The following is an 11765-nucleotide window of genomic DNA, read 5'->3' as shown; positions in this document are numbered from 1 at the left end:
AAACGCATGATGAAGATATGATGATCGCCGCTTTCAAGCAAGGTATCACAGCAGGACCATTCATCAACTCATTAATCAGAAATCCAGTGGAGACATTTTGAAAGATACGAGAACGAGTTGTCGCTTACATCAAAGCAGAGGAGGTCGTTGTTAGAAAGAACAACGACTCGCATTTAAGGAAACCTAGGCCTAAGGAAAGCGTCTGAGTTCGGCCCTTGCGAGTCAACGAAATATCGGCTGAGAAGAGAATGGACTCAAGGTACGTGCCATACACAACCAAGAGGGACGAGCCGAAGACAAAAGGCAGTAAGGAGTCAGATACTCGACCTAAATTCTGAGTGTCCTACAAAGTATTGTTAAGTATGCCAGGTACATAGTTGTTAACGCGTCCTCCACTTACAATTTTCTTTTGGGGTGACCTTCCCTGAAGAGAGTAAGACATCCTTTATAGTCGAGTTCGCCAGCTATTGCTCCAAGATCATGTCCTTTGGCCTTAAAAATGTTGACGCTACCTATCAAAGGCTGATGGATTGGATCCTCGCTCTGATGCTCGGGCGAAACACACAAACGTATGTAGACGGCATGGTCATCACGTCAAAAGAGAAGGACCAACATATTGCCGACCTGGAATAGCTATTTAGAACAATAGTAAAGTACAATTTGAAGCTTAATCTAGATAAGTGCGTAATTGGGGTGGAAGCTGGGAAGTTCCTTAGTTTCTTGCTAACTGAGAGGCATAGAGGCGAACCCCGACAAATGCGCTGCAATCACAGGAATGAGGAGCTCAACCAATGTTAAAGAGGTCCAACAGTTAACTGGGCACATGGCCGCCCTGTCTCGCTTCCTGGCAGCCAGTGGGGATAAGGGGTATCCTTATTTCCAATGCCTCGAGAAGAACAATCGTTTTGTGTGGACCAAAGAATGCGAGGAAGCCTTCACCAAGTTGAAAGAGTCCTTGGTCAGTCCCTCTGTTCTTGGCAAGCCAGTCCAGGTACCCCTACTCGTCTTTATTTTTCAATTACAAATCGGGCGATTAGCTCAATCATCTTGGAAGATTAAGATATGGTCCAAAAGCCAATCTACTTTGTGAGTAAGGTACTGCAAGGACCGAAAACTCGGTATCAGGCTATCGAGAAAGCTGCCTTAGCGGTGGTGTTTAGAGCTCGGTGACTTCGCCACTACTTTCAGAGTTTCACCATGATTGTGATAACTGATCTGCCCATTCGCAAGGTCCTTGAAAAGCCCGATATAGCAGGTTCGATTGTCCATTGGGCGATGGAGTTATCTGAGTTTGACATACAGTACGAACCTAGAGGGTCGATCAAGGGTGAGGTATACGCTGATTTCTCGGAAGAACTTTCATCTGACGACATCCAACTCGATCCCAATGATTTCTAGTGGGTCATTTCGGTAGATGGATCCTCCAATCAGGAGGGAAGTGGGGTTGGGGTCATTCTAGAGGGATCAAGTGGGTTGTTGATCAAACAAGCCCTGAAGTTCGCATTAAAGGCGAGTAACAATCAAGCTGAGTATGAGGTCTTGATAGCAGGGATGTTGTTAGCCAAGGAGTTGGGAGCTCGTAGTTTGTTGGTAAAGAGTGACTCGTTGCTTGTCACTTGGCAAGTCATGGGTGAGTATCAAGCCAAGGATCCGCAACTCGCCTCATATCTCAGGTATGTGACGATCTTGAAAGTATCCTTCTCTACGTTCAACCGCGTTCACGTTTCTAGAGAGCAGATCTCTCGAGTAGGCCTGCTATGTAAGTTGGCTAGTTTAGAGAAGGGAGGTCAGCAGAGGTTAGTAATTTAGGAGACATTGAAGTTGCCCAGGACAGCTGAAGGAGGACTAACCGAGGACATTCACGTGGAGGTCTTGGGGATCAGCTCAAGGAAAGAGAGAAGGCATCGGTCGATGACTTAGGAGATCCTGAGAGTTCTAAGGATAATTACCTACGGGTTGTTGGGAGACGAGTTTCTTAAGGTTTTGTAGGTTGACACCACAGAGACTTGGATAACACCTTACCAACGTTACCTAGTTGATGGGTTACTTCTTGCCGAGCCTACGGAGGCTAAGACAGTTAAGAGGAATGCAGAGAGGTATACCCTGATAGATGGCGAACTCCTTCATCACGACTATACTCACCCAGTCCTCACTTGTGTGAGTGGAGATCATTGTACCTGCGTCATGGCCAAGCTCCATGAAGGTATTTGCGGTAGCCATATCAGGGGACGAACTCTCTCGTTAAAGGTCATCTGAGCTGGGTTCTACTGGCCGACCATGAACAAGGATTTCGTGAAGTATGCCTAGCGCTGCGAGCAATGTTAGAAGCGCATTGATTGGTGCCACCTGCCAGCCGATGAGCTGAGGTCCATTTATAGCCTGTGGCCCTTCCATAGATGGGAATGGACATTCTAGGTCCTTTCTGTTTGGCGATACGACATATGAAATATCCCATTGTGGCCATTGAATACTTGACCAAGTGGGTTGAAGTTGAGCCAGTTGCACATCTAACTACTCACAAGGTGCAACATTTTGTGTGGAAGAACATTGTGTGTCGTTTTAGAATCCCGAGGCACCTAGTTTCCGACAACGGAACCTATTTTGCTAATCAACAGTTGGGTAAGCTATGTTCGGAGCTCGGGATAAAGTATATATTCGCCTCGGTGGAACACCCTCAAACAAATGGTCAAGTTGAATCAGCTAACAGAGTCATGTTGAGGGGGTTGAAGAGGAGGTTGGAGAAGGCAAATGGAACTTGGTCAGAGAAAGTTCCCAGAATTCTGTGGGCTTATCACACCACCCCTAAGTCAACAAATAAAGAGACGCCCTTTAGTTTGGTATATGGGTCAGACACCATGATACCAATAGAGATACAAGAGAGCTCTCCACAGTTCCAAAGCTTCGTTGTTAAGGAATCCAACAAAGGAAGGAAGGTGAACCTGGACTTGCTAGATGAGGTGCGTGAACATGCCCGTATTAACTTGGAGGCTTTGAAAAGAAGGGTGGAGCTGAGGCAAAAAAGCAAGACGAGACCTCGGCAGTTCAAGGTTGCCAACTTGGTAATGCGAAAGGCTCATCTTTACCAGTTAGAAAACAAGTGGACTAGCCTGTTTCGTGTAGTTTAGGTGCTCGGGAATGGAGCGTACAAGCTAGAAACCCTAGAGGGGGAGTTATTCCTCGAACATGGAACGTGGCAAACCTCAAGTTTTACTATAGTTAAAATGTTTTGTTTTATTGCTTCCTTTTTGAACAATTTGATGTTTAAGGTGATGCTCTTTTTCCCTTGAAGGGGTTTTTTAATTAGGTCATCTAATGATAAATTTTTCTTGAAAGATGGTGCATTAGTTAAGTTGATTTATTTGAGTTAGCACACGATGAGATGACCTGGCTCGGTGTCAGTACCACTACTCGAGTACAAACATCTTATGCATGAAATGGTTATCTAGTATCAAGTTGAGCTAGTTGAAGTTTGCTATATGATAAGTTAAGTAGCGAGGCATGCATTTGAAAAGGTATCAAAATAACTATACATGATTAAGAGAGTCAAAGACGTGAAATGATGGAAACCAAGTAGAGGATGCTCAAGCCCATGAAGCCCAAGCCCAACAAGGGGTCCAAGCCCAACAAGGGGTCCAAGCCCAACAAGGGGTCCAAGCCCAACGAATTACTAGGAGCATGGCAAGAGCTTTGGGACAAGAGTATAATAATATGGCTCTTCTTATTTCTTTTATAGAATAGGGGTGCGGATGTAATAAATAGGTGTGAGTAGTAAGGGAGGTTAGGGGGGAGTGTAGATAGGAGTTAGGAGGTGCCAAACTAGGAAGGAAAGTCACACTTCCTTCATTGTCTAAGTTGGCGCCGAATTTCATTAGCATTTGAGGCTCATTTAGCTTTGCATTTCAGCACCTCATAGGCTATAAATAAGGTGCTTCTCTTTGTATTTTTCATATTGGAATTTCATAGTAGAGAGACTATACTCAAATTTAGAGAGAAATTGTGAGTCTTGGGTCTTCTTCTTCCTTTGCCTTATCTTGTGAGCAATGGTGAGCTTCAAGTGGCGGCACTCCATCACTTATCTTGGAACAAGGAACCAAGTGGCGTGAATGGCTTCTCCAAGTCTCAAAATCCAACAAACTCCTTCTATAAGTGTCTTCTTTCATGTTCTTTCCATTCCATTCGGTTGATTAGCTTTGCTTGGTGTTTCTTTCCATTTGTACCGATTAGATTTGTGTTTCCAGCTTTGCTTTGCAATTTCTGTTCGGTGCAGTAGCATGCTTTCCATTTTCTGTTCGGTTTGTATTTGTGTTCTTCCAATTCTTTGTTGTTTGATTCCATTTGACAATATATGGACCTCCATATGAGTTTTGGTTGGTGCAAAGTCTTGGTGAGTTCTTGAATTAGAACATTGATCCAATTCTAAGTAAAGTGCCATTTATGACCAACTCAAGTTGCTCCTAAGAATGTCAAAGAATCATGTATTCTTGTTGTTACATTCACATCAGCATGAGAGGGCTGGATTTGAACAAGTAGAAATGGTAGGAAAATTCGAATGAAATGGGTTTGAATTTGGTGCCTAAAATGAGCTCACATGGAAGGTGTGACTTGGTGTGTAACATGTGCTCATTTTTAGGTCTAATGGGTCGGCCTAGGTTAATTAGGAGTTTTCTAGAAACCCTAATTTAACCTAGGTTGGTCTTTAGATGCCTAAACCAACACTAATTACAATTAAAGAAAAATACAAGTAAAATTCCTATTCTATTTTTGACAAGAAAATAAATTCTACTCTACACTAGATTTATGGCATCTTTGAACATATATTGGCAGGTTTCTCTGCCATTAGTGGTGGTATCCCAGTCCTCTTGAATCTTCTTTGACATAACTCTAATAGTTGGCCCTGATCTTCTATTTGTTGAGCTTGTACTTGGGCTTGTGCTTGGGCCTCTTCCATCATCCCCTTCCTCTTGAAGAGGATTTGTCCTCAAATCCAATGCTACTGCCTCTTTATCTTTACTACCTACAAAAGGGGTTAAATCCATAATATTGAAAGTAGTATGTACTCTATATTTTTCAGGCAGGTCTATTTGATATGCATTATTATTGATTCTCTTGAGGACTTGGAAAGGTCTATCTCCCCAGGTACTAAGTTTCGACTTCCTCTTAGTGGGAAATCTATCCTTCCTAAGATGAAGCCAAACCCAATCTCCTTCCTCAAAGATTATCTCTCTCTTCCCCTTATTACTATGTTTTAAATATTTCTTAGTTTGTTGTTGTATTTGTTCTTTAATCCTCTCATGCATTTTCTTAACAAATTCAGCTTTTGTTACTCCTTCCTTATGCACAAATTCTTGTGGATTAGGAAGTGGCAACAAATCTAAGGGAGTAAGAGGATTAAACCCATATATAGCTTCAAATGGAGAAATATTAGTAGTTTTATGAACTACCCTATTGTATCCAAACTCAATATGGGGAAGGTACTCATCTCTAGACTTGTGGTTGCCTCTTATGATTGCCCTAAGCATAGTAGAAAGAGATATATTTATAACTTCATTTTGACCATTCGTTTGAGGATGACTAGAAATTGACAATTTCAACGTAGTTCCAAGTTTTTCCCAAAGAATCCTCAAAAAATGGCCTACAAATTTTGGGTCTCTATCCAAAACTATGCTTTTAGGTAGACCATAAATTCTTACCACTTCTCTAAAGAAGACCCTAGAAATATTGTTAGCGTCATCCACTTTATGGCATGAAATAAAATGTGCTATCTTGATAAGCCTATCCACAACCATAAAAATGGAATTAAAACCTTTTGTTGTCACATGAAGTCCTAATATAAAATCCATGCTTATGTCTTCCCATGGAGCACTTGCAAAAAGGTAAAGAAGTATAAAGTCCATGAGGCATTGCCTTAGATTTAACTTTTAAACAAGAAATGCATCTATGGCAATGTCTTTGGACATCTTTTCTCATGAGTGGCCAAAAGAATTTTCCTTTTAAAAGCTCTAGAGTTTTATCAACTCCAAAATAGCTCTAGAGTTGCCCATAAGTTCTTCTTCATGAGACTCTTTAAGAAGTTTTCTATGTGTTCCTTTACAAAGCAGGAGGCCTGAAGGTTGTTCAGAAAGAAGTATCTTTTCAATTTTATTTTCAAATTTTTCTTCTTTCTGAAGGACCTTGTGGGAAGGAACACTCTTTTCCCACACCTCTTTTTCCTTAAGGGTTTTTTCTTGGTTTTCTACTTCTTTCTTCTTTTTCTCATTTTCTTCACTCTCACTAGTTTTTTTTTCTTGGCTAATATATTAATCTTTGTCCCTTAAGATCATAGTTTTTTCATTGTGACACTGAGATGCTAAATGACCCTTACCAAGCCATTTAGAACACTGAATTTCTCTAGCTCGAGTGTGTGAGATATGCTTGTATTTGGATAGGTTTTGGGAAGGTTCTAGAGATGTTTCTTTGATATGCTCTTCCCCTCTTTAGAACTCATCCATGTCATAAGGTACTTAGTATGAACTTTGTTTTTTAGTTGATTGTTTTCTCAAAATTTGTTTTTCAACTTTAATGTTAAGTTGAATGAAGTCATTTAAGTCTCTATAAGGTAAAAGTTCAACTTTGTTTCTTATCTCAAGTTTGAGACCACTTAAAAACCTAGATATGGTGTTATGGTTTTCTTCATTAATCCCTGCCCTTATTATATATAACACGATCTTTTGTCAATATTCTTCTACACTTAGATTTTTTTGATGAAGTTTTTGGAGCTTGTCCATCAACTTCCTATTGTAGTAGGAGGGAACATGGCGGTGTCTTAAGGCTCCCCTAAGATCATTCTAATACTCTATGGGAGGGTCCTTATGAAGATGCCTATCTCTCTCAAGGGCAGTCCACCAATGCATAGCATTACCTTGAAAACTTAGGCTGGCTAAAGGTACTTTTCTCTCTTCACTCACATGGTTGCAAGCAAACAATTGTTCAACCTTCATTTTCCAATCTAGATATGTTTCTACATTTTCTTTTCCATAGAAATGAGGTAGCTCTGTTAGAAATGGTGGCTTAAACAAGAGGGGGGTGAATTGTTTTATGAAAGGTTTTCACAAATGATAACTAAGAATGAATTTCTTTTGGTTAATTATTGAAAGAAGAATCAAATAGGCCAAAAGAAATAAGCTAATAGAACTGTTATTAGGAAAACAATCGATTAAAACTTCGATATAACCGGTTGTTTATATTTCAGAGACAAAAGCAAGTATAAGCAGTTTGTAAAGAAGAAATATCAATCGGTTGAAATATGAAATAACCGGTTGATTATGACAATAAAGCAAATATCAAGCAAATTATAATAGAGAGAGATAGAGAGATTCACACAATCAAATTATACTGGTTCACTCAACCCTAAGCTACATCCAATCCTTAGAACAACCTCTGATTATTTCATTATGTAATCCATCACAAATTACAACAACACACCACAAAGAGGTGACTTTGAATCCCACAAAGCCTACTCACCCTCTTTGCACCATCACACACCTCAAGCCAGAATCACACTGACTTTACAGGATCTAACATACACATTTACAATATCAGAATTCAATTACAAGAAACTAAGTAAGGGTAGAAAACACCTGGATTACAAACAACCAGAAGCCCTATGACCAGTTCTTGAACCACAACAAAGCTTAAAAGCAATCTTGCTAAACTTGGAAAACTTTTTTTTACAAACAAATTGTAATCTCTCTTTTTAATCTCAAATCAGAGTGTGAAAACTTCTTTCTAAAACATTTGAAAGAAGGCTATATTTATAGCATTTGAAATCTAGCCGTTTAAGGCAACATAACAGAATCAAATCAGTTTTGATCTCATTTAAAACAGTTAAAATAGGTTTTCAAAAAACTGTTATGACAACACACATTTAACCGGTTGAAACCACGATTTAACCGGTTGAATGGGTCAAGTAGTTACATAACCAATTCAAAAACAGTTTCAAAACCTCATTGTCAGCTAAGTGACAAACAACCGATTGTCTCGACAATTCAACCGGTTGTTTTCCCTTTGCATGGAAAACACTTTGTTTCTTTTAAAACTGATTGATCAAGCTTTGTATAGGAATTAGAACTGATCTTAACACAGATTCTAAACAACCTAATCTAAACCCAAACCCAAAAAGCAGCACAACTTCAGACTTCATGTGGATTTGATACATAAAAGCTCCCATCTTCAACAAGCTCTACCCTAACCTCCCTTGGACTTTCTTTTCTAACTCTCCTAGGTTGAGGTTAATAATACTCATGCATTCTAAGAATTTTTTCATCATATGAATCACTCAACCTAGAGCTAGATGCTTTTGAAGATCATTTTGATTTTGTGGTGTATTCACCCTTTTCTTTAACAATTTGTAACTGTTCTTCTATTTTAGCAAAATGAGCATCTCTTTCTTTTAGTAGGGTCTCATGTTGCAATTGTTTATATGATAGTGCTTGAAAGTCTCTAGTTAATTGTTTCGAAAGAGTTTTGGTGGATTTTTTATCACTTTCAGTTGGACTAGAAGAATGAGAAGACATGTTAAAGTTATGTGTTAAAAGTAATTACTATAAGAAAGATAGGTGGAGTAGTATAGGTAGATTGAAAGGGAGGTGGATCACTAGGATCACTTAAGTACCAAGCCTTTCCTAGTCAGATTCTATCATTCACAACTTTCACAAGTCTTTCTCTAAGCAATTCACTTAGAGCACAATCAAGAATGAAATCACTTTTCTTTTATGCAAGAAAACAAAATGCAAAGCAATAAACAAAAACACAATTGAAAATTGCTAACTAAAAAGCTTTAAACTAGACATATCCTAAGGTGTGGCTTCTAGGCACTTAGAACCATTGAAGACACACTCACTGTCTAATGCGCAATTAATCCACTAATTGTTTCAAGATTTAACACAATTACAATTAAAAAAAAATACAATGAAAAAATTGGATCAACAACTTTTAGTAATCCCTATTCTATGCACTTCTTTCTTTTTGGTACTCTTTCTATTTGCACTTCCTCTTTGTGTAAACTTTGTAAGGAATGTTGTTGTCCTCTTGCTATATCTCTTAAGGATATTCAACTTGGAGTATTCAAATTTGCACCTATTTAACTGATAAAGCTCTCACCAAAGATGTTAGCTCCAAACTTTAACAAACCACCTTTGAAAGACTATCCGTCAAGAAAGAGGTCAACAAAAGTTAAAGCAACAAAAATTAATTTATAATGGAACTACAACAAAGAGAGTAGGTATATGACACAACTTGAAAGAGTAATTGAATGAATATGACAAGCAAACAAAATAAGGCACTCAACAAAAGGTGGCACACAAATTGAGCCTAGAGAATGACACTAGATTTGGATTAAGAAAACCAAAACAGTACTACTGGAATTTGAGGTGTAAAATGTGTGACTTAAACAATTTATATTGAGTTGGACAATTAAAATTTGAATTTTAAATTTAAACCACAGACATTTCAAGATATTAGCTCAATTTTGGTGCTGGAATCACACCAAAATAATGCGCCAGTTAATTATGATAAATTTTTCAAATCTATTGCCACTTCATCGTTTTTGTTCGCGCCAGATTGCACACTGTTTGTATTTGATTTATCATTTTTTTTCTGTATTTTGAATTTTGTTTCACTTTTTTTTTTTAATTTTCTTCTAACACTTCAATCTACTCAGATCCAGAGTTTCAGAATTTTTCTCCAAAGAAATTAATTTTCAGAAACAATTTCAGCCAACATAGATTCAATGAAATAGAGGAAACCTACACTGGAATTAAAAGCAAAATTGAAAAACTTCAAAGACAGAATGGAATTGATGTATAGGTACTTGTATGGATCTAGCACACAAGCATGAACTCAAATATAAAAATAAAAATGCACCAAAAACCCAAATACAGAATTATAAAATTGCACTCAAATTAAAACAAACAACCAAATCAAGAACAATTAGTACTACTTGGAATTGATGACAATTGTGGATGCATATGACTTGACAAAACAGAATTGGATTCAAAAATCAAAATGACTCAAATCAAAACAATATGAACCGATTAAAACATCAAGAAAGACTCAACTAAAGCAAAATGAAAACAACAATACAAAAACTCAAAGGAATCCTGCACAAAACTGCATAAGGATTGCTCAAGAACAATTAAGCACAATGCACCGATTCAAATTTCCAAACAGCACACCAAATCAAATCAAAAATTGAAAAAAGAGCAAGACACTATGGTATTAAGAACAACTGAAATCCAGAACCAAACACAAAAAATTAAAATGAAAAGAATAAGTGATGTGATTCCACTAGCCATATAGAGAATGATTCTTGACATTCTTAGGAATCACCTTGAGCTGGACATTATTTAGGCACTTTTCTTAGAGTTGGATCAATGTTCTAAGACAAGAACTCACCAAAAACTAGTACCAAATCTCAAACTCATTTGGATGTTCCACATATTGTCAAATTGAACCAAAAGAAAATGGAGGAAAGGCAAAAACACTAATTAACAAAACAAAACAGCAAGGTACCGAATCAAAATGCTGGAATTGAAGAAGAAAAGATGAAGAACAACCAAGAACACAAATGAACCATAGCTACACATTAACAAGCTGAAATTGCCGAACCAAAACAACTAGGAAACAAGCTAAGACAAGGAAATTAACAAGAGAAGAAAGGAAGGAGAAGAGAATGCTCATGAAGATGGAAGAAAGGTTGGATGATCACGCCACTAGAAGTATGGATGCTCCTAGATGAGTGTGCAAATCGCCACTTGAGGAAACCATGATCCTTCAAGATAAGACTAGAGAAGAAGGCTCAAAAGCTCTCCAATGCTCACTCCAATTTTGAGTATAGTTTCTTTAGATAAATTCAAATCTCCAAAAATACAAAGAGAGCACCTCTATTTATAGCCTAAGGTGCTGAAAATCAAAGCTAAGAGAATTCAAAATTCCCTCCTAAACCTATTTAAAACCGGCGCCTAAACCATGCATGAGGAAGGTGTGACCTCTTCCTTCACTTTGGCACCTCCTATTCTACTCCTACACCTATCTACTAATACACCCCCCCCCCCCTCCTAAAGCTCCTAACTAAAGCCTAAAAGATGGTATAACAAAAGAGGTTTCTAATGTTTCCCTCTAAGCACCTTCAACTAAAGAAATTACAAAAAGAGAAAATAAATGTCCCCTAGCTCCTAAAGCTTTGAACATGCTTCTTGTAATCCTTTGAGGTGGGCTTTGACCTCCATGGGCGTCCTCCATTTGTGCCTCTACCTCTTCTTGATCTTGTTGATTGGCCTCCATGCCCTCTTGAGCTTGATCTCCATCAATAAGGCACACTTATCTCTTGAAGAACCTTGGCTCTAGATACCACTTGAGGGAGTTGTGCCTTCATTCCGACTGAATTTTCTTGGTGGAGAGGTGTAGAAGCTTCAGGGATCGCAGCGGACAAGGATCTCATGTAGAACTTGTGGATTCCTTGAAGGTGAAGGTAGGGTATGGAGAGTGATAGGTGGGGCCTAATGACTTGGTTTGGTGAAAATTTGAAGACTAAGTGTTTATCCTAAAGAGGTAGAGACAAGAGTGAGATTGGCACAATAATTTGGCAGCAATTCACTCATTCATTAATCTTCAAATTTCATGAGCCAAACACCTCTTTATATAGCATGAAAGGGTTGGATTTGAACAAGTATAAATGGTGGGAAAATTCAACTGAAATGGGTTTTAATTTGGCGCCTAAAATGAGCTCA

The 11765-nt window shown here is 38.4% G+C and overlaps 1 protein-coding gene across 1 annotated transcript; it reads left to right on the top strand.

The window, feature by feature from the left end:
* The first annotated feature begins 775 nt into the window (after positions 1–775).
* On the top strand, positions 776–3125 carry LOC150027990 (uncharacterized). The gene is made up of 4 exons (XM_090300987.1): positions 776–991; positions 1231–1332; positions 1432–1673; positions 2564–3125. Exons 1-4 carry the CDS (start codon positions 776–778, stop codon positions 3123–3125), a joined length of 1122 nt encoding a protein of 373 aa, XP_090157113.1.
* Positions 3126–11765: the final 8640 nt, after the last annotated feature.

Source organism: Phaseolus vulgaris, chromosome 4 (assembly GCF_051622355.1).
Source record: "Phaseolus vulgaris cultivar YP4 chromosome 4, ASM5162235v1, whole genome shotgun sequence".
NCBI classification, from domain to species: domain Eukaryota; kingdom Viridiplantae; phylum Streptophyta; class Magnoliopsida; order Fabales; family Fabaceae; genus Phaseolus; species Phaseolus vulgaris.
Note: the sequence above shows the minus strand (reverse complement) of the source record. Positions and strands in the feature narration are given on the sequence as shown.

Excerpts from the sequence above, each read along its gene's own strand:
- LOC150027990 (XM_090300987.1), top strand. The coding sequence starts at position 776 with ATGAGGAGCTCAACCAATGTTAAAGAGGTCCAACAGTTAACTGGGCAC. Across the intron at positions 992-1,230 it reads TTCTTGGCAAGCCAGTCCAG|GTCCTTGAAAAGCCCGATAT; the intron begins GTACCCCTACTC and ends CCCATTCGCAAG. Across the intron at positions 1,674-2,563 it reads CAACTCGCCTCATATCTCAG|AATCCCGAGGCACCTAGTTT; the intron begins GTATGTGACGAT and ends GTGTCGTTTTAG.